At 60.8% G+C, this 26,906-nt stretch overlaps 1 protein-coding gene across 1 annotated transcript in view; it reads left to right on the forward strand.

The window, feature by feature from the left end:
- WNT7B (Wnt family member 7B) overlaps nucleotides 1-26,906 on the forward strand; it is a 53,934-nt gene that overhangs the window by 18,472 nt on the left and 8,556 nt on the right. The window contains exons 2-3 of the mRNA XM_040234547.1: nucleotides 8,582-8,808; nucleotides 26,557-26,828. Coding sequence (XP_040090481.1) covers nucleotides 8,582-8,808; nucleotides 26,557-26,828 — 499 coding nt within the window. The remainder of the gene's footprint in view (nucleotides 1-8,581; nucleotides 8,809-26,556; nucleotides 26,829-26,906) is intronic.

The following is a 26,906-nucleotide window of genomic DNA, read 5'->3' on the forward strand; positions in this document are numbered from 1 at the left end:
ACGGGGAAGGACAGGATGGTTCTAGTCCTGAGCACTGGGGAGACTCTGGTTCCCCCCAGTCGACCCCTCTTGGGTCCTCAGCATCCCTGAGGTTGTTTCGCAAGGACGCTCGAAGAGCCCCAAGGCTGGGCCATGGCAGGAGAGGGGCTTGGCCTCGACAGGGGTCTTAGTGGGGCAGTGCTGGGAGGAGGCTGCCAGTCAGGGCCAGCCCGGCTCCTCTGGGCAGAGGACAGCTAGCAGGTGGGCAGCTCTGCCTCTGGCCCTGAGTGCTGGCCAGACACAGGCCAAGAGCAACAGGCCTGCCTAGTCTAGTCCCCCGCTGCCACGCAGGGCCCCCTCCACCCCCACGGCTCTCAGGTCCACCTTCCTTATTGCCCCGGGAGCTGCTAGCGGAGCCTGCCTCCCTACTCAGGGTTCCCAGAGGACCAGGACCCCGTGGGCACAGGCTGGCCACATCAGTGGACAGAGTCTAGGCAGAGGCAGAGGGTGGTGGGCAGGCAGGGGAGGGCCCTAAGCAGAGCCAGGCTGGGGGTGCCCTTTGGTCCCGGAGCCTCTGAGCCTGGATTTGGGCCGTGTTGTGGCCCACCCCAGCTTCGCCTGCAGAGGGGCCAGCTCACAGCTGCCCCCACAAGCCTGTGCTGCAGGAGGGGTGAGCCGCCCTCAAGCACAAAGGAATCATCTTTAAGGTCCACATTTCTAAAAGATACGTTATTTGGCCGTGTTGTGGTCGTACTTGTGCCATGCGGCTCTTTCATTGTGAAACAGACCCTTTAGCTGTGGCCCAAGTGCCTGGTTGCTCCGCAGCACGTGGGATCTTAGTTCCCTGACCAGGGATCGAACCTGTGCCCCCTGCATTGCAAGGCAGATTCTTAACCACTGGACCACCAGGGATGTCCTCTAATATTCACATTTTATTTCCTAAAGGTGTTTCTTTAATTTTAGTTTTTGTAAGAAAACTTGGATTTTTCATTCTTGCCTTGTTCTGCCACCCCAGTAAAGTCTTGCACAGTAAGACCCCTATACATGAAGGAGTTTTGTTCTGAGAGTGCGTTCGTAAGTCCACAAAGTTGGCCCAGGTATCCAGCTATCACAATCGGATATATAGTACTGTACCGTAATAGGTTTATGATACTTTTCACATAAACCATATGAACATAAAAAACAAACACAAAAAATAAAGAAAGACAGTTTTATAGTACAGAGGAGCCTGGTGGGCTACAGGCTATGGGGTCACCAAGGGTCAGACGTGACTGAGCGACTGACGCTTTCACAGTACCTTGAAAAGTACAGTAGTACGGCACAACAGGCGGCACCCAGGGGCTGGCAGGTACGTTTACATCTTTGAAAGTTCACAACGTGAAGGTTTGTATGTGGGGGACTTGCTGTACTGCAACAGCTTACGTTTTTTATTGAGGTATAACTTACCCAAAACACAGAGATCTCAGATGGACACCGTGCTGCACGTGTGTATACACGGGCACCCGTGTGAGCACTGCCCAGCTCAGGACAGAGAGCGGCCCAGCCCCAGGAGGCTCCCCTGTGCACCCCTCCCTCCCAGTCAGCACCTCCCCGCAAGGGTAGCTCCCTCCCAGCTTCTGGCTTGATGCGGAGCCTTACCCGGCCTGGAGCCTCTCTGTGTAGCGGCATTAGTGTTGTGCCGTTTTTCATGCAGCGTGGCGTCTGAGAGAGTCACCCGTGCGAATGGTCTCGTCCCGTGGGGTGAATTTGCCATAATCTGCTTGTCACCCTCCTGGTGATAGCGGGTGGTTGTTCTCAGTTTGAGCTGGAGACCTGCACGCATGTCCTTTGGCAGACATAAGTGCTTGGTTTTCTTGGGTGTATAGACCCCAGAGTGGAATTCCTGGGTCAGAGGGGAGAGCTGGTCCAGGAATGAAGCCCTTGGTGGGTGGGTGCAGAGGCCGATGTGGCACCCATTGGCTGCAGAACTGCTGGTTTAAGCTTTGGTCCTCTGAGAGACGCAGCTGGTCTCTCCCTGGTCCGCACAAAGAGGCTGGACCCTGGCGGCTCACTGAAAAGGGTCAGTGACGGATGCAGTCTCAGACTGTGAGGATTGGTTACTAATGGCTAACCCTGATGACCTCTCCCCACAGGCCAGCTACAAAGCGCCGTGTTCTTCGACTCATGCACCCCTCCAGGCAGTTCTGTGATGTACCAGTGCAATTATTATTCCCCCTTTACAGATGTGGAAACTGAGGACCAGCGAGGTTAAGAAACTTGCCTGAGGTCTCACAGCCGGGAAAAGGCAGAGCCAGGGCTCCAGCCAAGCTGGCCAGCACCGGCACTCGAGTTCCTAGCCCCTCCCCACAGCATGGCCAGGCAGCAGCCTGGCTAAGGGCACTGCAAAAGCCCCGCCCCTGGCCATTTCTCTGCTCATCAGCCGCCTGGCAGCACGCCTTCCCCCACCCCCACTGGAGCCCCTCATCCTACAGGTGGTCCCACCCACTTGGACTGCTCTGGCAGGTAAAAGATCTTCTAGTTGTTCAGGGGCAGCCGTCTCCTGTGCCAATGCTGGTCTCAGCACCCTCTGCTTCTGAGACCGGATAGCCCTGTCCACAGTCCCCTGTGAAGAGGCGAGGGCTTCCTGTCTGCAGGGCCTGAACCTCCCTCCTCCAAACTCCCCCCACCAACCCGTGGGACTTGCGCCGGCTGGGGTGAGCAAAGTTCTGGATTTTCAGCCTTGCCCACTCCCTCTGGTATTTGCCTGTGTCCCAAGGCCCCCGGATAGCGGAGGGGATGAGCCCGGAGCAAAATTTTCCATGGAAAAAGTCAGTGACTGAAACACAAGCGCCCCGCCCTGCTTCTCTGTGCTCGGGGCCCCACAGCTGCCCTGCCAGCCTCTCCCGGGGCACCTGGGCAGGCAGCCTCCCGGAGGGTGAGAACCACCCTGCCCCTGGTGGGGCATCTCACTTGCTAAGAGTCCCCTTAGCCTATCCAGCAGCCCCCCCCAAACTGCCAGTTACCCCAGCATGCCGCCTGCGTCCGCCCGCCTGTCTCCTGCAAGGCACCAGCTATTTTGCGATCATGTATCTCTTCCCCTTTCCCACGCGGATGGTTTGGTTTCCTAACTCCCTGGTCTCTCACATCTGCAGCCCCCCCTCTTCCAGGCGGAAGGAACAGTCCTGGGGTGTGGGAGGCCAGGCCTGCTCAAGGAGGTCAGTGGCGGCAGGGGGATGGACTGGTTGCCAGACCTTGAAGGCCAGCCATGGGAGCTGCCCAGAAACCTCGATGAACAGACAAGTGACCTGGAGGGCTCATTTCATTTACCTGCTTGTTTACGTGTGGCCACACCGTATGCCGTGCGGGATCTTGTTTACGTGTGGCCACACCGTGTGCCGTGCGGGATCTTGGTGCCCTGACCAGGAATTGAGCCCGAGGCCCCTGCAGTGGAAGTGTGGAGTCCTAACCGCTGGGCCGCCGGGGAAGTCCCCCTGGGGGACTTTAAATGCGGGACGGATGGAGGCTGTGTTGGGAGAATGGAGGGTGGGTGCAGCGGCCGTCGTCTGCATTGTGCTCCTGCTCCGGCTCCGGCTCTGCTCTGTGCATGGGCCTTCCCAGTGGTTCAAGCGGCAAAGCATCTGTCTGCAATGTGGGAGACCCAGGTTCAGTCCTTGGGGTGGGGAAGATCCCCTGGAGCAGGAAATGGCAACCCACTCCAGTATTCTTGCCTGGAAAATTCCATAGTCAGAGGAGCTTAGTGGGCTACCGTCTACGGGGTCTCAAAGACTCGGCCACGACTGAGCGACGGAGCACGCACACGTGCAGTGCTCTGAGCCACGCTGTGCTGAGCTCTGGAAGCAGAGGCCTGGTGGGGTGGCCTTGGGCAGGCCCCCCAGCCTCTCTGAACTCCAGTCTGCACACCTGTCATGTGGGGGTGACAAGACTCATCCTGCCAAGAGAGGGTTGAGACTCTGCAGAGGCCTGTGTGGTCCATGGAGGGTGCTCAGAATGGGAGTATTGAATATCTTTAGGGGGAAAATAATCCCCGCGTTCTAAAGGACACAGTTCTGAAATCGTTTCTGAATTATCAGCCATATCTGATTACTTATGCTTCTGGGGTGCAATGCAGCTCTCTTCTCAGAAGCCCTTGTTGTTGCTCAGTCGTGTCTGACTCTCTGTGACCCCATGGACTGTGGCCCGCCAGGCTCCTCTGTCCATGGGATTCTCCAGGCAGGAATACTGGAGAGGGTTCCTCCTCCAGGGGATCTTCCCGACCCAGGGATCGAACCTGGGTCTCCCGCATTGGGAGGTGGGTTCTTCATCACTGAGACACCTGGGAAGCCCTGTCTCACCTCTAAGGCACACGCTGGCATCTGGGGGATGGCTGGGGCCCCCATCCCCATCCGCCATCAGCACCACCGCCCCAGGGGAGGCAGACAAGCGGCCACAGGCAGGGAGTCAGCCGGGCAAGGCCCCTCTCGGCCCCTTCCACACATCTCACCCATGGCCAGGGTGTGCAAGTCCCATGTACAGGTAGCATTGTTTAAAATTGCCTTTAACCTAAAATGTCCACTTCCATGGTTAAAGTATACAGTTCCACGGCGCCTGGAGCATTCACAGTGCTGTGTGGCCATCACCTCTGTCGAGCGCGTAACGCCTCCGTCACCCTGCGTGGAAATCCCGCAGCTACAAAGCGGGGACTCCCCGCTGCCCGTCCCACAGCCGTTTCCGTCTCCACGGGTTTGCCTTTGCTCAACGTTTCTTATCAAAGGGATCCTATAACACGTGACCTTTTGTGTCTGGCCTCTTTCACCGAGCGTAATGTTTTGGAGGTTCATCCATGGAGTGTGTATCTGAACCCCATTCCTTTTTATGGCCAAATAATATTCCATTGTCTGGAGAGACCATGTCCTGTTTGTCCATTCATCTGCTGATGGGCCTTTCGGCTGCTTCCTCCTTTCAGCTGTTGTAACTGGTGCTGCTGCGAGCATTTGTGAACGGGTTTTTGTTTGAACACCTGGCTTCGTTCTTTTGGATGCACCCCTCGGGGTGGAACTGCTGTGCGTTGTGGTCGTTCTATATTTTAACTTTTCGAGGACCATCCCAACCACTGCCCCACTTTGCAGCCCCACCAGTGATGCAGTGGGTCCCAGTTTCCCCACGTCCTTGCCTACGCCTGCTATTTTCTGTTGTCTGATCGCAGCCGTCCTGCTGGGCAGGAGGTGTCTCTTCACTGTGATTCTGGTTTGTATCTCCCTAGTGGTGAGCGATGTTTAGAATCTTTCCATGGGCTGGGGGGCCATTTGTCTTTCTTCGGAGAAATGTCTGAGTCCTTCGTCCATTTTCAAATCACGCTGCCTTCTTGTTACTGAGTTGCAGGCGGTCTTTTAGACACAATCCTTGAGTATTTTTATTGTTGTTATTTTATTATTTTTGGCTGCCCTGGGCTTCGTTGCTGTGTGCGGGCTTTCTCTAGTTACAGCGAGCAGAGGCGACTCTCTGGTTGGGCTTCTCATTTTGGCGGCTTCCCTGGTTGTGTCTCACAGGCTTAGCTGCCCTGTGGGATGTGAGATATTCCCAGACAAGGGATCGAACCGGTGTCCCCTGCTTTGGCAGGCGGATTCTCAACCACTGAACCACCAGGGAAGTCCCAATCCCTGAGTATCTCCTCATTTGTTCATTCTTTCACCCACTGCACACTCGTGGTGGGCTACACAGGGGCAGCCCCGAGGTCAGCTCACATCTGTACTGCCCTGGGCACATTTGCGGTCTTGGGTGGAGAGAGGCCAGGGGTGGAAATAACGACTGTGAGACCGGCCGAGGGGTGTCTGTGTCCACGAGACCAGTGTCCCCCATGCTTGTCCTTGGTAACGGGCCCACCTGATGCTGAAGCTGAAGCTCCAATACTTTGACCACCTGATGCGAAGAACCGACTCATTGGAAAAGACCCTGATGCTGGAGGGCAGGAGAAGGGGATGACAGAGGCTGAGATGGCTGGACGGCATCTCCAACGCGATGGTCATGAGTTTGAGTAAACTCGGGGAGTGGGTGATGGGCAGGGAGGCCTGGTGTGCTGCAGTCCATGGGGCCTCAAAGAGTCGGACATGACTGAGCAACTGAACTGAACTGAACTGAACTGAACTGAATGGGCCGAGGGGTTTGAGCCCAGGTGGGCTTGCCCTGGGGCCTGGGAGGGAAGAAAAATTTGCAGGACAGAAAAAAGGGAGGGAGACCAGCCTTCCAGGCAGAGGGACCAGCACGAGCAGAAGTGGCAGCAGGGTCTTTAGGGGGTGGGTCCTAGGAGGCCTCTGGCTCTGGGCAAGAAGCCTGGGGAGCTGTGGGCTCTGAGGGGCATGACTGGAGGGTGGGGGGGTGAGGGATGGAGGAGGGGGCGCTGGGGTGGCCAGTCCGGAGGAGGGGACCAGAGCTGCGCAGCCTCTTTCTGCCCCCAGGTCCGTCCTGTTAGACCTTGTTTGCCTGAGGCCCTGCCCCTAGGCGCGGGGGTTCTCACCCTTGGCGGCCCAGAACCTGCTGGAAGAATCCGAGGACGGGGAATGCTTTCCGTGTCCAGGCTCCAACCCGAGGCCTGGAGGCCGGTGCCCGGCAGAGTTCCCATCCATCTCGTTTCCCCGGCTTGGTTTTCTGAGCGTCTACGGTTACTTTGGGCTGAATTCCCCAGATTCCAGCCCGCTGCCAGCCCCGCCTGCCCAGATGCTCTTCCTCCAAGCCAGCCCCGGGCATTTCTGCCCATTGTGCCCGTGGGAGACCCAGGGGGGTCCTGCCCAGATTAGCGGGTGGGGCGGGCGGGCCATAGGGATTGAGTGTCACCGGAGCGTCCTGGGTGCAGCACGTGCTGTGGGCTCAGGCCACATGGGGACTTTCCCAGCTGTCTGTGGGTGCCCAGCTGCCCTGGAAAAACACTGGCTCGCTTCTGTCCAGAAAGGGGCTGGCAGGCACTGGGCAGGAGGAGCGAGCTCATCGTGCTAGGAGACCAGGGCCTGGGCAGTGGCTTCGGGGAGCCCCTCGTGGCCTCCCCACTCCCGCCTCTTGCCCTCTGGTCTGCTGTTTGGAAGTCAGACTCCATCTTAAAACCAGCTGTTGCCGTGGGCCTGTGAAAACCAGCTCCCCTCTTTTCAGCTTGCTGTCCCTTCCTTGGGTGCTTAAAGCCAAGCAGTGGACGCAGCTTCTGTGGGAAGCAGTCAGAAGGTTCTTCACAGAGCAAGACAAACGGCCCAGTGACGCAGCAGTTCCGCTCCTGGGCACCTGCCCCGGAGAACAGAAAGTGAGGACTCAGACTGAACCTGCGCGTGTGTGTCCAGAGCAGGGTTATTCCCAGGAGCCAAAAGCTAGAAGCAAGCCCAACGTCCGTCAGTGCCAAGCAGATAAATAGCATGTGATCTCACCAAACGATGGAATATTATTTAACCACGAGAAAGAAAGTTCCTGATACAACGAGGACGAACCTCGAGCAGGTTATACTAAATGAAAAAAGCCAGACACAAAAGGGCATGTGTTGTTTGATTCCGTCTGTACGAAATGTCCAGAACCAGCAAGCCCACAGGCGCAGAAAGCAGAGTCTTGGCTGCCAGGGGGTTCGGGGGGTGACTGCCGAGGGGGAGGGGGTACTTTCTGGGGTGGTGATGATGCCTTGGATCTTGGTAGCGGTGGTGGTGGTGAACATTGGGGACGTGCTGGATGCCACAGGACTATAAACAGGAAGAGTTCCTGCCATGTGAATTCGACCTCCTTAAATAGACAGTCAGGCTGATGACACACAAGTGAAGAGAGAAAGAGCCCAGAAAGTGCCCCGGGTTCCTGCGGGGTGCTGGGGGATTAACTCAGAGCATTTTCAGGAAGCGTCACTCTGAGGATGACTTACTGCAGTAAAGCGCCTGCCGAGTTCGGCACACGGCTCAGTTCATGCCAGCTCCTGTCTTCTCCACGTGCACCCTGACTTCCAGAAACTAGAATAAAAACAACGACAGTCATCCCCGTGTGTGCAGCCTTTCTCCCCCATGCTTCTCTGGTCTGAGCCTCTGTGGTGGGAATAGGTGTTTTATACCCCATATTGAGGGTGTGAAAACCGAGGCTCAGAGGGGCAGGCTACACGTGGGCTGCGGCTGGAGTCAGGACGCACTGGGCTTGGCCCCTGGCCTGGCCAGCCCCCGTACCAGCCTGCCTGGCTTTGGGCCCCTGGGGGAGAGGGGAGTTGGGGGTCTCCAGGTGATGGGGAAGTTGCGGTTTGCCGCTTGGGGGCAGCTGCGGACAGTCCCAAGTTCATGGCCGTCAAGTGCCTGCAGAGTCTGTGTGTCTGATCCCAAGGTTCAGAGAGGCGTGGTTCCTGTGTTTGGAGGACTGTCGATTCGTCGGACTTGTGACTCTGTGGTCCTTTCGATCCTGTTCTTGTGAATCTGAGGCTGAGGGGACTTGGGGGGCGCGTGCGTGTCTTTTCAAAACAGAGTCCTGTGTGGGGGTCAGTGGGACGTGGTCCCTTGAGGGCAGGGGTCTGCGCTTCGCTCCCCGGCAGGCAGAGCGTTCGCGAGGGGACGCGTTCGCGGCCCGAGGGGCTGGGCGGGGCGGGCACAGCGGGCAGCTTACCTCCTCGGTCCTCTCCCCTCCACAGAGCGCTGTCATCCGTCGTGGCCCTGGGAGCCAACATCATCTGCAACAAGATTCCTGGCCTGGCCCCGCGGCAGCGCGCCATCTGTCAGAGCCGGCCCGATGCCATCATCGTGATCGGGGAGGGGGCGCAGATGGGCATCAACGAGTGCCAGTACCAGTTCCGCTTCGGGCGCTGGAACTGCTCCGCCCTCGGCGAGAAGACCGTCTTCGGCCAAGAGCTCCGAGTAGGTAAGGGCGCCTCCGGGCCCGCGGGAGCCCGCCGTCCAGCTGTGGGTGCCGGGGCCAGGGACACCCTCGCCCTCGGAAGGCCGGCCCGGCTGTGCCTGCTCGCTTTTCCGCACCCGCTGGCTGGTTCCTCTGCCATCCCAGTGCTGCTCTGTCTGGGGCTCTGGGACGAGGCAGGTGTCGATGGAAGCCAGCCCGTGTGAATGGTTGCTCTGCGGTATCCTGGGGCGGACGTGCGCAGCGGGCCGGCCGTGGGGTGATGCGGGGCGGCGGTTAGAGGCCCGCCCTGCAGATCGGCGGCCACTGGGCAGTCCTGGGCGTGAGGCTCTGTCTCCCCACTTTGTCTCTGTGTCTGTGTCTGGAAATGAGCTAAGGGTCACAGCTCCTGCAGGGGGTGAGCGGGGGGCTTGATGGGAAAGGCCCCCAAGATGTGCTGTGTAAACGCTGCTGTGATTCTGAGCGTGGAAGGGGTTGTAGGCAGGGGTCAGCAGAGGGTGCAGGACGCCGCAGCAGACACACAGGGCAGGGAGGCGTCTGGCTGAGGGACGGCAGGGTGGGTGTGCAGGGTAGTCGGGGCAGGGAAGGAGTGGGCCTCTGGGGACACCGGCAGTGATGGCCACCGCAGCAGCCAGGCAAGGTTTCGGGGAGCTGAGCCCCACTATGCTTGCACGTCCGTGCATTGGGCTCCCCGCGTGGGCCAGGGGCAGACTCCCTCGAGCCTGCTTTCCAGGGAAGGAGAGTGAGGACTAAAGGGAGAAGTGCGTGCGGCAGCCACTGCGTGACCTTTGGCCTGGCTCTTGGGGCTTCGAGTCTCAGTTTCCTCATCTGTCTGGGGCCCCCTCCCAGGGCCTCTCCCAGGGCCCACCTGTGGGCAGGCTAAGTCACCTCAGTCGTGTCTGACTCTGTGCGCCTGTGGATTGTAGCCCTCCAGGCTCCTCGGTCCATGAGGATTCTCCAGGCAAGAGTACTGGAGTGGGTTGCCATGCCCTCCTCCAGGGGATCTTCCCCACCCAGGGATCGAACCCAGGTCTCCCACACTGCAGGCAGATTCTTTACCATCTGAGCCACCAGGGAAGCCCATGAATCTTGGAGTGGATAGCCTGTCCCTTCTTCAGGGGATCTCCCCGACCCGGGGATCACACCCATAAAGTCTCCCGCATCTCCTACGTCTCCTGCCTCGGCAGGTGGGTTCTTTCCCACTAGTGCTGCCTTGGCAGCCGTAGGTGCTTAATAATCAGCTGCTGCATGGGTGAGGGTGGGGGTGGCAAGCCGGCCTGCCCCTTCCAGGAGTGTCAGAGGGCGGGGAGTGAGGATGGGGCTCAGTGCCCAGCACGAAGCGCTGTGCTGTGACCCCAGGTCCCCGCTGCGGGCACAGGGTGGGCCTCCAAACGTGTGCGCAGCGCAGGTCCCTCCCAAGGAGCCCAGGCCTGCCTGCCGAGCGGAGCCCCAGCTGCTGGGACCCAGGCCAGTGCTGAGCTCGTGGGGCTGGGGAAGATGCAGGGGAAACGCCCAGGGGCCCCTTTGTGGTGAGCAGCCTGTGGGTGGCACCTGGCAGAGCCAGGAGGGTGAGACCGCCCCCTCCCGAGGGCCCCACCACCCAAGAGCGGCTTCCCCTCTCCAGGTGCCAGGGGAGAGGGCGGGGCTGCCTCTACACCCGCCGCGGTTGGGAGGGCGTGGGCACTGGGCGTGGGCCCGAGACCCTGGGCTCCTAGAACACGGAGGCCGCGGGAGGTGTGTGGTGTCCCGTGGCCACTCGGGGGAGCTGGGTTCAGATCCCCGCTCCGATAGCCCTGCCTGCCTCCCTGGGCACAGGGAAACTCGGCGGACGTGGTCCACGGCCTGAAGACAGGTAGGAGCTTGCCCTCCACTTAGGACCTTGAGACACAGGCAGTGAGGGGGAGCTGGCCACTCTGCGCCTCTCCTCAGGGTCACGCCCTGGGCAGGGAGGTTCACCAAGAGTACCCAGGAAATGCCGGGCTCTGATGCACCCTGCAAAGCCCAGAGGAGTGGTGTTGCCCCCCCAACTCCCGCCAGCGACTGGCCCACCCCCACCACAGGGAACCCAGATCACTTTTCCTGAAAGCATCCCCTGGTGCTTCCAAGGCTCTTGGCTAACAGCTCCCAGCTGTTCCTTCTTGGAGACCAGCCCTCTGCCCACGGAGAGAGGCGCCTACCGCCAAGGACTGGTCGATGCGGGTGGGGCAGCTCTGCCTGTGACCTTCTTCAGGCCTTGAGCTCCTCTGGGATCAGGCCTCTCCAGCTCTGCTTTACCCATTTCGCTCTCAGGAGCAGTTCAGAGGCAGACTTTAGGCAGAGATGTCCACCCACCGTCCGCGTCCCTCGTTTTCCCCTCCTCCTGTCATCCCTGTGCACGCTCAGCCACTCAGTCGTGTCCAGCGTTTTGCCCGCCAGGCTCCTCCGTCCATGGGGAGTCTCCAGGCGAGAGTCCAGGAGTGGGTTGCCATGCCCTCCTCCAGGGGATCTTCCCAACCCAGGCATCAAACTCACCTCTCCTGTGCCTCTTGCCTTGGCAGGCAGATTCTTTACCACTGTGCCATCTGGGATGCCCCCTGGCACCCTATGCCAGGCCATTCATTACCTTCGTGTGGCCGACCGACCCTCTTCCTTGGCTGGCCTCAGCTTCCATGGGCTTCCTCTTGGCTCTCTGGTTGCTCCTTCCTAGCCCCTCCCCAGGCATCTCTCCCCCAGGGTCAAGACCAGCATGTCCCCTGACCCCCAGCCGTGGACTGCTGGGTAAGGCTGATCATGGGCACCTCCGGCTGAACACTCGGCGTCCTGCCCCTGAAAGCTCCATCCTCAGCCCCCTGCTGGCCTGACCGCCCCATCGTCTCGGCAGTAACCGTCTCTACTCTTCCCTCCACGCTGACCCCGGGTCTGCCTCTCCACTGGCAGCTGTCAACTCCTCCCTCTGCCTCCTACTTACCCCAGCCTTGTCACTCACTCCCTTCCTCCAAAACCTGAAGTAGCTCCCTACTGCCCAGGATGAAGGTAGCTTCTAAGCATGGAGTCTGAATAGCGCCTGCCTCCTTCACCCCTGCCTCCCTCCATCCCTTCTCCAGAGCCGAGCTCCAGCCGTCGCCTCCTGCCTTCCCCTCCCCAAGCCAGCCAGTCCCCTTCCCTCCTCTGGGACTTTGCTCCCACCACTTCTCGGCCTGGGAGGCCCTCTGCCTCAGCTCTGCTTGCTCGCATCTGATTACCCCACTGGCCAGGGAGCGCCTTTGTCCACCCGTCCCTGGCTCTTCCTTGTCCACAGCCAGGCCAAAGTCACGTCCAGGAGCCTCACGCTCCTGGGGTCGCTCAGCCCCTGCCCTGAGGCCCCCCTGCACTCTGCCCACAGTGCGCGGGCCTCCTCCCACCAGACTGGCTCCCGCCTGGGGCCTAGCGCCCTCCCCGGCCCCTTGCTGACCTCTAAGGAAGGTCCAGCTCTCAACCAGGGGGGTCCCGGCGGCAGGCCAAGCCAGGCTGAGCCCTGGGCCATCAGAGTCCCGCTGGGTGCTGCAGTGGTGGTCCGAGCTGGCACCCTGCTCCTGCCAGGGCTCAGCTGCTGGGAGTCACGAGCAGGAAGTGAGGCCAGCCCGTGTCAGAAGCATGCGGGTGCCCCGGGCACGGGATCGGAGCCCGGCTCTGGGCGGGCAGGCAGGCACTCGAGCGGTGCCAATTAATGATTGGCCTTTCGAGGGGGGATGGCCTGGGTGGGTGGGACAGGCTCCCTTCAGGTCCTGCCTGCGACCTTGGGCCATGCCCAGACCTTGAGAGCTGCAGGGAAACCCTTTAAAGGCACTGTTCAACCTTGTCCAAGTTCCAACTCCTTTTCCAGCTCCTGGTGCTGTTGCTTGTATGCTTCCTGGGACGAGGGGCTTACTACTTCAGGTGAAATTGACGTTTCTTATGATGACCCTGCACCAGCTTTGACCTGCGGCCCTCTGGGTGCCAGTCTCTGTGTGCTGGGACTTTCCTTCAGGGAGCTGAGGCCCACCCTGGCCCACCCTCCACCAATGCAGTCTCCCCTCATGCCTGGCAGCCTCCACCCTTGGACCCCGAGCCCACCCAGGCTTATTTCCTCATTGAGAGAGCAAGGCTGGGCCACCCTGGCCCCTCCAACCCGTCTCTCCTATTACCTGGAAATGGGCTTGTGGGGGTGGGAGGTGGGGTAAAGAAGGGGGGGACGTGAGAGTCTCCAGAGTGAACCTCATATTCCAGGGACACCTGTTAGCAACTCAGGGCCCCCAGGGCCCCTGACCAAGGCAGGGCGTTTCTAACAGACGCCATGATGGAGCCAGAAGTCCTTTCGAGGGCTTCCTTGATGGGGTGAGCATTCGTGGAGACCCACTGACTCTCAGAGTGACCCAGATCAGCCCAAAGCTGAGAAGGGAAGGGGGCCCCAGGTGGAGGGAACACCAGGAGGTTTTTCCAGGAACTGCGGAAACATCAGAGCAAACCAGAAGATGGGGAAACCCGAGGCTGCCCAGGAGGGGTCAGGGCTGGAGGGTGCCTGCGGCGTGAGCGCTGTGAAGGCCAGGAAGGCCCAGATGGGTCTGAGCAGGAGAGGGTTCCCTGCCACCACTGCCCCGCCCCCGGCTGTGCCTGGTGCCCCTGGAGACCCACTGGCACAGGACACGGGGGCCAAGGCTGAGTGCACTCAGCCCCTGCCCGCACCCTGAGCTGCCGTGGAACAGAGTCCCGCCCATCACATGCTGCTCGGACATGACCAGGCATAGGGCCACCCCTAATCCCGCCTCACGTGGGGCCTGTCTGCTTTGTGGGTGAGATCGGCGTTGGGAGCAGGCCCTCTGCCTGCTGGCCGCCTGCAGCAGGGGCTCAGCAAAGGCCGTCAGTTCCTGAACAATCCGAGACCTCCCTCCACGCGCCCGAGGGGACGGTCTGGGGCTTCCCCGTGGGGCAGTGGCCGGGGCCTTGGAGGAAGAAGGGCAACTCCGCAGCCCTGCGCCCCTGCTCATGCCTGGACCCCTGCCCGGGGCCTCAGAGCGCAGGCTCAGGGAGGTGCCACCTGAGTCCCCAGGAGGGGCCAGGGCTCGAGGGCTGCCCTGTCCCCTCTGGGGACACAGGCCCCCGCGGGCAGAGGAGCCACTTGAAATATGGCCCGTGCAAACCGCGATGTGCCGTGAGTGTAGGATACACGGCAGATTTCAAAGATGTCAAAAGAGAAAAGCAAGTAAAATGTCTCTTTCGTGATCTTTACATTAAGATGTTCAAATGGTAATATTCAGGCTTCCCTGGTAGCTCAGTTGGTTTAAGAATCCACCTGCAATGCAGGAGACCTGGGTTCGATTCCTGCGTCAGGAAGATCCGCTGGAGAAGGGACAGGCTACCCGCTCCAGTATTCCTGGCCCCCCCTGTGGCTCAGCTGGTAAAGAATCCGCCTGCGATGCGGGAGACCTGGGAGGTCTTTACATTAAGATGTTGAAATGGTAATATTTGGATATATGGGCTAAATAAAATATGTCACCAGATCTAAATTCACCTGCTGATCGTCACTTGTCTTTATGTGGCTGCTAGAGAATTTTAAATGACCCCTGTGTCTTGTGTTTGGGACACTGAGGCACTGTTCTCAGAGGGGTCAGGAGTTGCCCTGTGTCACCCTGGTCAGGGGCAGAGTGGACGCTTGAACCCAGATCTGAGTGTCTCCTCCCAGGACACCGTCTTCCAGCCCGGCCGCGGGCAGAGGGTCACCGCCGTCTGCCTCCTGGGGCAGCACGTGGGTGTGAGGGTGGCTCCCTTCAGCAGCCCTGGATGGTTCAGCCTGCAGGCATCGAGTGCCTGCTGTATGTCAGGCCTGGGGTAGGGCGCTGCTGGTGGTGTGACGGCCACCCGGTGCTGCTCTTGGAGCCTTGCACCCGGGACGCCCCGGGTGAGCTGATGGGGCTGGGCTGGGAGGCCCAGCTGGGCCCTGGCCTTGAACCTGCACACCCTCTCAAGGAGGCACATCTTTGTCCTGTCTGTCTGGTCACTCCCTACCCCTACCCCCATCCCGGGGGCCCAGCCCGAGGCAGCAGAACAGAGCTTTTCAAGGGGTCCAGGCTGCCAGGAGACTAGGGACACCTGGGACCTCCAATGTCAGAGTCAGGAAGACTTCCTAAGGGCAGCGCGCCTACTGGTTCACTCCCGGTTCAGGATGGATGAGGCCTGTGGTCACTCCGGGGGTCCTGGCTCTGCGCCCTACATCGGAAGGCCCCTAGCTCCAGGAGCAGCGGCTCCTGAGGTGAGCAGGCTCTGGACCGTCCAACGGTGACCAGCTGGGGGCTTGGGCTGGCAGGTGGCCAGTCCATCCACGTGGCCCCTCAAGGCCCGCCTGGCGCTCATCCAGGGTGGGAATTTTCCAGCCTCGACTGGCAGAGCCCGGACAGACAGGCCAGACTGGGTGGAGAGAGGGCACTGCTGGAAATACAAACCAGACTGGGCCAGCTGCCCGGGCCCACCAGGTGACCCTGGGCACAGTCTGCCCACCAGGGCCAAGGCCGGGGTCCTGATTCCCCCAGGACTTGGGACGAAGTTTCCCCAGAATAGGGGCAGGAAGTTCTCTCGGTGCCCACCCTGCAGTCCTGCCCAAGGTTCCATGGACAAGGGGTCCAGGCCTCCGGGCTCCTGTCCACCACACTGGACACAGGTCACAGTGTGGGCAGGCCTCCACCCTCGAGCTGCCAGGGCAAACCTGACCCAGATCTCAGCCTGTCTCCCCGTGGGCCCCTTCTGCCACTGCATCAGGGGCACCATCGCTCCAGGGCCGCTGAGGCCAGGCCCTCACGCAAACGCCACTCACTCCTGGTTCCACTGTCCACATGCCACAGTCGGAGCCCTGGAAGCCTGAGCTGCCCGAGGTCACAACGGGTGAGAAGCAGTCATCTGAACCCACGGGCCAGCCCTGTGCCCAGCTGGGGCAGGGGGCAGGGGGCAACTGCAGGACATGGGGAGCGGGCTCTGGTCGCACCGAGTTCCCTCCCACAGGCATCCACTGATTTTGCTGCCCGGCCCCTGACGGGGGTGGGGGGGGGGGCGAGCGTCTCCAGGGCAGGCTGCCTGGGGCTGACCCCCCTCAGGAGAGGGGCCGCCCGCCAGAAGCTGGGGTCCCGGGAGACGCCCGGGCAGCCCCTCCCAGAGCCCCGGGCAGGACGGGAGCCCCTGGAAGGCCAGCCCAAGCCTGGCTCCGCGGGAAGGCCGCTGCGGGCGCGAGGGCCCCGCTAGGTCAGAACAAAGGCCTCGGGCGCGGGTGTGCCGGCGTGTTCGGACCTGGCAGGGCTGTTTCCAGCCCTGTGTTTATGACGACGGCGGGGAAGAGCTTAGCAGGGAGACACTGACTCAGCCAGGAACCAGCGGGGCGGGGGCCGGGTGGGGCCGGAGGGGGGCGCAGCAAGGGACAGAGGGATGGAGGCGCAGACGGGGGGCAGGGACCGGCAGAGCCTCCCATCAAGAGGGACCCGGAGAGGGCGACACACACGGGTCACAGGCGGGCGCGCGCCCACCCGCTCACCCACCCAGGCCCAGGGTCCAGGCGGCTCTGAGACGGCCACGCGCGCTGAGCACTTCCAGAACCCTCACTCCACTGCCTGGACTGCGAGAAGTCGTGGGGGGTATTCAGAAAGAGGCAACAGGGAGCAAGAGTGCCTCTCTGCCATCACCCAGGGGGTCCAGGCCGGGCCCCCTTTCCCAGAACCTTAGGTCGGGCTGGCAGGGGCCCTGGTGGGCCGGGGGCTCTGGGCTCCTGAGTCTTCAGGTACACAAATGGGGCTCCAGGGCCTGGCAGCCTCGAGGTCCCTGTGGGCTCGCCTGCCCCCGCCTCCTGCCTCACCCCACGTGTGCTGGGACACAGCGCAGGCAGGGGGCACCTGCCCAGGTCCCGTGACTGGGCCAAGGCTGGGGCCCAGGGGCCAGGCTGGGGTGTGGCAGCTCTGGGGGCCACACGGGCACTGCACCTACCCTGCTGGGGGACCCCAGGAGCTGCTGGGGCAGCCAGGGGTGTCTCCTGGCCTCTGTCTCTCCACCTACACGCTGCGGGTAGGGGAGGTGTTCTCTCTGCCTTCCAAGCTCATGGGAGTCTGAGACCCAGATTGGGTGGGGGTCCCACTGGCTGGGCCTGGAGGGCCCAGGAGCCCACCCTGGCCCACGTGCCTATCCTACTTCAGCCCTGGCAGCCTCACTTGGACCTCGAGTTCAAGTCTGGCAAAGGCTCCTGTTAAGGAGACTTGGAACCCACTGCATTGGGCCCCACCCGTGTGTTACGTGGGCAAACAGACTTGGGCGAGTGAAGGACCGGGCCAGGGCCACCCAGGAGCCCCGGGCCCATCTGGATGGGGCTGCGGGTCTCCTGGGCAGGGTGTGAGTGCTCGGCTGCCCCCTACTTGTGGCCAAGGCAGTGCCTTGATTTTCCCAGCTGGGACCTCTCCGCGCCTCTCGTGGTGACGGCCCTACCAGCTGCCCATTCCTTTTGGACGTGTCCTTCCCCAAACCTCCTCACCCAGCCCCCCAGCTGGTCCCATCGGCTCCACCCTCAGACTGTATCCCAGGCCTGATTGCTCACCTCCTCCACGTGGCAGCCCATCAGTGTTTCTGACCCAGACCCTCCCACAGCCTCCCCATGGATCTCCCCGCTTCCACCACACCCCTGCCATCAGCAGAGCGTCCTTTCCAATGTCCGTCACAGCAGCACCTTCCAGGGGCTCTTCATCTTCGTAGGATAAAATGTAAGCTCCTCCCTGTGGGCTCCCAGAGTCGACACGGTGTGGCTGTCTCTCCTGCATCAAACCACACACCCCTAGCTCATTCTCTCCTCAGGGCCTTAGCATTGCTGTTCCCTCTGCCTGAACACTGTTCCTTGCGCCTTTGCACAACTGGCTTCTCTTGTGGTTCAGAACTTACCTTTGGTATCCTTGTCTATTTATTATTTTGGCTGTGTGGGTCTTAGTTGTAGCACACGGGATCTTCCTCTTCGTCGTAGCAGGTAGGGTCTTTTTAGTTGTGGCACGTGGGACCTAGTTCCTTGACCAGAGATTGAACCTGGGCCCCCCTGCATTGGGAGTGCAGAGTCTTGGTCCGTGGACCACTAGGGAAGTCCCTTCAGCCTCCTTCCAGAGAGGGGCGTGCACTGGCCACCCTCCACCCAAGTGCCTCCCAGCAACCACCCTGTCCGGCCGACCCTCCGTGGCTCTGACTGAGGCTGTCTGCCTGCACGCCCTGTGAACCCCCTCCCAGCCCATCAGTCACCTGGGCTGTGATGCGCCAGTCTTGCCCTGCTGTCTGGCGGCCTCGGGCTTGGCGGGGGGGTAGGGGCTCCAGTCCGTGGGGTCGGTGAGGAGGGCGGACTGTTGGTACTCGGGAGACGTGGATGGTAAGTGCAGGGACATGAGGGAAGGAGGGGTGAGGTGGAGTAGCGTGCCTGGGTCCCAGGTCTGGTCAGAGGCGGGAGACAGACTGTGCGGCTTCTCCATTCTGGTGGGTGAAGTGTCCGAGCATGGACTCTGGGGTCCGGGGTCAGATCCCAGCTCTGAGGTCAGCCTGCCTTCCGTGTGACCTCGGGCCGGTCCCCTGCCTCCTTTGAGCTAAGCACCCTCACTGTGAGGGGGGACCCCATGAAGGTTTAAATCAACTAGGACGGGTTGTGTGCAATCCGCTGAAAAACTGCTGTAGGGTTTTTTGTTTGTTTTTGGTTGGGGGCAGTTTTTTTGCTGTATTTTTAAAAATATTTATTTTATTTGACTGCGTCGGTGCAGCACGCAGGGTCTTTGACATTCCTTGCAGCGTGAGGGACCACTTTTGGTTGCGGCATGTGGGATCTATTTCCCTGACTAGGGATCGAACCTGGGCCCCCTGCATTGGGAGTGTGGCGTCTCAGCCGCCAGGCCACCGGGGAGTTCCCTGCTGCGTTTGTGTGACAGCTTTACTCAGATATAGCTCATATCAGTGCAACACATGCATTTAAAGGACGCAGCTCAGTGGTTTCGGTGTAGCCATAGGCTGTGGGGCCATCACCGTCGCCAGTCCTAAGAGCAGCGCTGTGCCCACAGCAGTCGCCCTGCAGTCCCCCTCGCCCTCGGCAACGCTTGCTGCTTTCTGTCCCTGTGGACTCGCCTGCTCTGGGCATCGCACATCAGTGGCGTGATCTGGCAGCTGTGAGCCCCACGTTTTCAGGGCTCATCCACGCAGTAGCCTGTGTGCGTTCTTTGTCCCTCTGTGTGTCTGCCGTGTTTCGCCGTGTTTCGTCGTGTTGAGGGACCGGGCTTTCTTCATCCGCTGATGGGTATCTGGGTTGTTTCTACCTTCTGGCTGTTGAGAATCGTGTGCCATGAGTATTCACATGCAAGCTGTTGTGTGGACACATGTTCGTTTCTCTTGGGTACATATCTAGGGGAGGGGTTGCTGGGTTACAGAGTCACTCTGTATTTAACATTTTGAGCAACTGCCAAACCGTTTGCATAACGAATGCACCACTTTCCATTCCCACCAGCGGTGCATGAAGGCTCTGGTTTCTCCACATCCTCATCAACACTTGTTAGTCTCTTTTTATTTTAGTCATTCTAGTGGGTGTGACAGAGGACGAGAGGGTTGGATGGCATCACTGATTCAATGGACGTGAACTTGGGCAAACTCCGGGAGATGGTGAGGGACAGGGAAGCCTGGCGTGCTGCAGTCCACGGGGTCACAAAGAGTTGGACATGACTTGGCCACTGAACAACAACAGCAAAGAGGGTGCGACATGCTCGGATCGTGGCTTGGATCTGCATTCCCTTGACGGCTAATGATGTCGCGCATCTTTTTGTGGGCTTAATGGCCATTTTTATTCCTTCTTTGGAGAACTGTCCATTCAGATCCTTTGCCTGTTTTTAACTGGGTGGTTTGCCTTTTTATTACTGAATTGTAGAAAATACTGTGTTTTTTCAAAGCAGGGGAAGTGCAGGTTGGCAGAGAGGTGGGGTTCGACAGAACCAAGCTGTTGGCCACAAGCACGGGCACACGTTTGCTCACTCTCATGGGAACTGCATTTGTGCACGTGTGAGTCCAGGCATACATTCAGGACACGTGTGAGAACACAGGCAGCGGTACACAGGATGCCCGAACCTGTGTACACCACGGAGGGTCCGTGTGTGGTATGTGACACATGTGTGGACATGAAGTGCAGGTCAGCTACCCTCTGTGTGCTGGGCCAGGCCTGCCCCTGGGACCACACATGGGTCCTCTGACACTGGGACTCAGCCATATCAGAGCAATTACCCTTATTATCCTTATTTTGCAAAGCGGGAACACTGAGATATTCAAAGGCCCCTTGATTGGTCCAAGGCCACCCAACTGGTCAGTTTTAGGGTCTAGACTTGAACTCAAGGGCTCTGACTCTGAGGCCCCTCCCTGGGACCTTCGACTTTGACCTCACCTCAGTCATTTCGGAATGTCAGGTCTGGGTTCGCCCACTTCCTGAGCCGCTGTGTGACTTCGGGCAGCATGCTGTCTCTGTCTGGGCCTAGGACTCTTTGTGGCACTGGATGGCCCTCAGGCCCTCCCAGCTCCCCTTCTCGGAGGGGACAAGCGCCTTTCTCTCCGTGCCTCCCCAGGCCTGCAGCTAATCAGGTCATCATGAGCTCAGTTAGCGCTGGTCGTGGCTTTCTGAAGATAGCGTGCCAGGCCCCTCGGGATGCTAGGAAGTGGGATGTGGCTTAAGAGGACCATGAGGTAGGTGTGTGTGCCTGGGGCCTGGGGCGGGCCGACAAGGGAGCTCTGCTCTGGGAGCGCAAGAGGAGCCCCGTTCTGCCAGGCCCCCTCTTACCCTGGAGCCACACTTGTCCCCCCAGGGTGTGCGTGTGTGCAGTCACTCAGCCACGTCTGACTCTCTGCGACCCCATGGACTGCGCCCCGCCAGCCCCTCTGTCCATGGGGTTCTCTGGGCGTGAACACTGAAGTGGGTGGCCATCTCCTCCTCCAGGGGATCTTCCCGACTCAGGGATCAAACCTGTGTCTCCCGCATTGCAGGCGGATTCTGCACCCTGAACTACCGGGAAGCCTGTATCCTCCAGTAACTGCTCACAAATCACTGCCTGATCCCCAGCGTCCTCCTGGAGGTCAGGGTGAGGGGATGGAAGAGCAAGGGAGGCCCTGATGATCCGGGAAGACCTTTTTCCCTGGACCTCAGGTCTGGCTGGCATGCAGTGGCGGGGCTGGGGCTGGAGGGGGGTGTGGGTCTTTGCTCAGGGGGGCGGAGTTAAGTCTGAGTAACCAGTAGGAAAGAGAGAGCAGAGCTGGATGGCCCCTGAGTGGGGCCATCGGTTTACTTATGGGTCAGTGGTCTCCAAGGGTCAGCTGTTCTGGATTCATCTAGAATATGTATGGAGGGGGCAGCTGAGCAGGCTGCCTGGGAGGAGGCTGTGGATAGCACAGAGAGGTGCCCATCCCGTCCTGGGGGCCCCGAGCAGTACCTGGTCGTCCATGGCCCGCCCTGGCCCCCTCATTTGGTGACCGTGAGGGCAATGCCTATTTATATTGTTTGCTCTTTGAGCTCTCCTGGGACCATGGGGCAAAAGGGGGCACAGGCTCAGAGAGCGTTTGTGACGCCTGGGGCCGCGCAACAGGTGTGAGACTGCAAGTCCAGGGCTTTCCTCCCTGCTCCTCCCCATGTCTGCCCAAACCTCCCTCTCTGCTTCCCTGAAACCTCGGGCTGGGGGCCCTGCGTGGCTCACGGGGCCCACCTTGACTTCCCGAGTGCCAGACAGACAGCCGGACCTGCTGCTGGCTCTGGGGTCTGCGGGTGCAGATCCGTCCGGTGTGGGCTCCGGATCCCAAGCGGGGCCCCTGGGCTCCCGAGAGCAAAGAATGCCCCCCAGGACAGCGGCTGGCCCCACACAGACTGTCCCTGCTGCCTCCACCCAGCTCCCCACCCCCATCACCAGCTGCACCTGGAGCAGCCGCTGTGCTCACGTGTCCGTCACTGCTGCTGCCTGAGCAAATCACTTCCCGCACTGAGGCTCAGTGTTCCCATCCGTGAGATGGGTCTCATCCAGAGGAGCTATTCCGTGGGTGGTCATGGAGACAGAAGGGGATGAAGCCTGTCGCGCGTCCAGCCCCTGCCCTGCTCACGTGCGGGCTCAGGGAGTAACGCTTCGGGGTGGGGGCACACAGAGGAGTTAGACATGGATCCCGCCCACCACCCCTGCAGCCTGCGGGCACCTGGCAAGAGCCAGGGGAGGGCATTTCACCCCAAAGCGGGGCTTCTGGAAGCAGGGGTCCTCCTATCTGCGTTCAGAGCCTGGGTGAGCTGCAGGCACATGGGCAGGCAGGCAGGGCTCCATGAAGAGGGAGCCAGTGTTCTCCACGCAGGCGGCAAGTAATCGGGCTGCTGTTTATCCCAGCAGAGCGGTGTGCATGGGGGTGCAGCTGCACCTGCCCACAGGCGACAAGCTTTTGGGCTTGGACAAGCAGGGCTTCAAGGAGTGGTGGGTGGGACAGGTGGGCAGGGCTGGAGGGCATCTCAGGGGCCTGGGAGTCCCGGATGTTTGCTGGGACAAGGCGCACGGGTTTGAGGGGCTTCTCTCTAATCCAAGCCCCCCACCTTGTCACCCTGGAGGACAGGCAGCTGCCCCGGTGTGATCTGGTGGGGGAGGGGCCCATGTCGTCCCTCCAGGCCAGGCACACTGCAAGTCAACCCCCTGAGTCAGCATCCAGTTCTGTGAAATGGGGCGACAAAGCCATTGCATTAAATGAGATGCGCCTGCAGAGCGCGGGGGTGGGGGTGAGCGATCCCCTCCATCCCAAACCCCACGTGACTCCGCAGCTCCCCAAACCATGCCTCCCTCATGCTCACCTCCCGCTTGTCTCCATGGTGAGATGAGAGGGCTTGGCTCATTAAAACCAAATAAAAAAGGAATTAGCGGGAGTGGCAACCGGGTGAGTAACTGATGAGTAACTGGGTCTGAGCTGAGCATGGGCAGAAACCAGGCGGGAGCAGAAAAGATGGGAGGGGGGTTCTGTGAAATGCCCTCCAGATATGCAGCCGGCCCTGGCCTGGGCACCTGCTGGCCTGCTTGGGGTGGGGGATGTGGGAGTCCCCCTTCTGGCTGCTGCTGGGGAGGAAGGGCGTTTGGGGAAGAGGATGGAGGGTGCTGGGGGGTCCAGGGCCTCCGAGGGCACGCCCACATCCTGCTCGCTCAGGCAGGGCTTGGTTGTGGGACTTTTAACTCTGTGGGCCTGGCCTCCTGGTGGATTACACAACCAGAGGAGATTCCTCACCCCCTGCCCGGTGCCCAGCGTGTGGCACACCCACTCCGAGGCTAGCTCTGCCTCCCCAGGGCTCCCAACCAGTGTTCACCTGTTGGTTAACACTCCCCCACCCCTGACCCCCCTGCCCACAGATGCAGAGGCAGAGGCAGAATCTCGCCCCCTCCAAGGGGCTGTGCATTCTCTTCCCCGGTCTCCTCCTGCCCAAGACGACTGAGGGCAGAGGGCCATGGCGGGGGGGTGGGGGGGGGCAGGATGACCTCCATGACCTATGCCCCAGGCCCTCCCTCTGCAAAGCTGGGCTTGGATTCACATCCTGCTTCATCCATTAACACCTCGTTTCACAGCTTCCTGATAGCTCAGTTGGTAAAGAATCTGCCTGCAATGCAGGCGACCCGGGTTCAATTCCCAGGTCAGGAAGATCCCCTGGAGAAGGGACAGGCTACCCACTCCAGTATTCTTGGGCTTCCCTTGTGGTTCAGCTGGTAAAGAGTCCGCCTGCAATGAGGGAGACCTGGGTTCCATCCCTGGGTTGGGAAGATCCCCTGGAGAAGGCAAGGGCTACCCACTCCAGTATTCTGGCCTGGAGAAGTCCATGGACTGTAGTCCATGGGGTCGCAAAGAGTCGGACACGACTGAGTGACTTCACTTCACAGCTTCTGTGTACCTCGGTGTTCTCACCTGTGACATGGGAATAAGGATAAAACCTGTCACATGATCGTCGGGACAGGTTGATGAGAACATGTACGAAGGGTCAGGGGCTGCTGGTGCCGTGAGAGCCGGTGAGGAGGAGGGAAGCACAGCTCCGCTGATCTGTTCCAGGAGCCCCCTCACCCTGGAAGCCAGCATGCGCTCTAAGATCTAAACCCCGCAGCTTCCCGCTCATCCCCACACCGGCAGAAAGTGCCACCTGCTTCACGGGACATCTCTGGCCCCCCGCACCCTGGCTCCCTGGCACCTCGGCCACCTCTTTTTTCACGACTCTTGCTCTCCTACTGCTGGCCCGGGAACACCAAACTGTTGCACACCTCTGCACCTGCTGTACATGCACCAGGAGCATGCACCCACCACACACACCCACCACACAACTATACGTACAGACGCTCACATACTTGGACACCATACACACATTCACAGACACCACACACACACACATTCACACACACACACCATGATGAGTTAGCACATACCTCTTGTTAAGACTTACTTTAAGATGTCACCTCTTGCAGGAAGCCTTCCCTGACTACTATACCCCGCCCCCAACCCCGCACCGAGAAGCAGACTGAGGAATCTTTGGAGGCTCCGTGGTTCCTTGCGCGCCCCCCTTGCAGAGCTCTGTCGTCGCCTCCTCTCCTGGAACCCCCCAAGCTCACTGCCACCTCCCCTGCCGCCCATGCGTGAGAGTCGGCAGGCTCTGCTGGGCTCAGGCGACACCAACACCAACAGGAGTTCAGGCGCCCACTTCACACCGTGCTCTCCCTGCCCCGGTCTGTCTGGTGCTCCCGGCTAGTGGCCTGGATGGTGTGGGACCAGGGCTCCTTCGTGCTTCTCCAAGAGCCCCTCACTGGGCTGAGGCTGACTTCTGACAGAGCAGTGCCTTCAGAGTGGTCCCCAGGCAGGAGGGGAAAGTGTAGGCAGGACAGGCCTGCTGGGGAGGAGGGGCGGATGAGCGGGAAGGCCGTGCCCTTTGTAGCCCCTAGTCTTTCTGGGGAGGAAGGGATGTCAGACACCACCCTTCCCTCAGCTCTTCTCAGAGGATGGAAGTTTCCAGGAAGCCATGGCCCTCTCCGAGAGGCAGAGGCCGACCAAAGCCTCCTCCGCCCTGGGCCCCTGAGACCTTGGTCCTCATCCTGAATGGGAGAAACCCCAGGAACAGGGACCCCAGATAAGTGAGCCCCCAGGGTGAGCCCCCAGAGTGTAGGTACTCGCTGAGGATGAGTACCCCCACCAAGGGTGAGCCTCCTAGGGGAGTGGGGACCCCCTCTGGATGAGCCCCCCTCAGCCGGTTGGTGGGTGAGAAGGTGGGCCCCAGAGCACACGGCCAGCAGCCGGGCAGGCAGTTGGTGCTCAGTGGATGCTTGTGGAATGGACCGAACTTGGCTCTCAACCCTCTCTCAAGCTGGGGGCACCATGCCAGCCCCCAACAACAGGGACAGTAGGCAAGCACAGGGGCATGTTGGCACTCTTGGAGCACAAGCACTGGGCTTGTGCAAGGAGGGCTCCTGGGTTTCCAGGCCCCCCCGAGTCCGACTGGCCCACGCCCTGCTGTGGCTGAGAGTACTACCATTCCTGCTCACCAGAGCCGGGCTTTGGTCCAGTCAACACCGCTGAGCTCCAGACCCATAGTGGCAGGTGCCGGGGACCACACAGTCCCAGTCGTGGCCCTCAGGGAGCCTCTCTGCTTGTGGGCAAGGGGAGGGGTCCCTGAGAGACTGGGGCTGGGATGGCTGGATGCACAGGCAGGGGACGGGGCATGGGAAATAAAGAATTCAAGCTGGGACTGCCCAACTAAGGGGCCTTTGACCCACATGGAGCCAGGACGTCCCAGTGGTAGGGCTCACCAGGTGAACAGTGTCAAGAGCAATGAGAGGGTCAGATCTGCCACTGAGGGTGGTCAGGCAGCCCGGGCTGTCTTCTGGCTGGTGGTCTGGGAGGGCTGCTTGGAGGAGGAGACATTGGAAGGTTGTAAAAATTTGGGCAAGAAAGGGAAGGAAATTCCACCCAAAAGACCAGGAAACCTCCAGGAGCATGTGACCAGCACCGGAATTTGAGTTGTTTGGGGTGGAAGATAGGGAGAGGGCTGGGGATCCAACCCCGCACGGGCTTCAGGCCTTCCCTTTCCAGCTCAGGCAGAGGAGAGTGAGGGAATGTGTATGTAGTACACCTGTGTGCAGAACTGCACTTTACATCAGCCTGGAGGATGGCGGGGGAGTGGGGGTGGCAGGGGAGACCCGTGCCCCAGCCTGGCAGTTCAGTGGCCCCTGAAGCAGGCAGGGGTGATGGAGAAGGAAGACTCAGGCGGCCAGGGCCTGGTGAGGGGGTGACAGTGGGTGGTTAGAGAGAGAGATGGCAGCAAAGGGGTTCGGGGTCAGTGGACCCCGAGCTGGGGGGATTCTGCCTGGCCCCTGCCCGGTGGGGTGGGCGCCCCTAAAGTGATCAGCACAGGTGGTCCGCTTCTGAAGAGCAGCGCTGGGAGGCTGGCAGAGGTGCAGACCCCAAACAGCCCCTCCAAGGATCCCCGACTGCGCTGGCTCCCAGGAGGAAACGGCCCCCGCCCAGGCTCCTGGGACAGAAAGAGAAGTGCCTTCCGTGCTGGCGGCAGGGCCAGGGCACGCACCGAGTGCCCAGGGTGTCCCGTCGTTACGACAGCCCTGCCTGGTGGGTTCCGTCAGCCCGACGTGGCTGAATCGGAAGCTCAAGAGAGGGCCAGGGCTGAGCCCAGGGTCACTCGGCTGGCCGGCAGCAGGATCTGGGGCCGGGACCTGCGGGGCTCACGGTGCGCACCCGTCCCCTACCCCGCAGGGAGCCGTGAGGCCGCCTTCACCTACGCCATCACCGCGGCCGGCGTGGCCCACGCCGTCACCGCCGCGTGCAGCCAGGGCAACCTCAGCAACTGCGGCTGCGACCGCGAGAAGCAGGGCTACTACAACCAGGCCGAGGGCTGGAAGTGGGGCGGCTGCTCCGCCGACGTGCGCTATGGCATCGACTTCTCCCGGCGCTTCGTGGACGCCCGCGAGATCAAGAAAAACGCCCGGCGCCTCATGAACTTGCACAACAACGAGGCGGGCAGGAAGGTAGGGCGGGCGCGGGGCGGGGCGGGGCGGGGCGGGGCTGCGGTGGGCGGGGCGGGAGCTGGGAGGGGCGGGGTGATG

The sequence above is a fragment of the Oryx dammah genome, unplaced genomic scaffold (assembly GCF_014754425.2).
Source record: "Oryx dammah isolate SB20612 unplaced genomic scaffold, SCBI_Odam_1.1 HiC_scaffold_29, whole genome shotgun sequence".
Classification (NCBI taxonomy): domain Eukaryota; kingdom Metazoa; phylum Chordata; class Mammalia; order Artiodactyla; family Bovidae; genus Oryx; species Oryx dammah.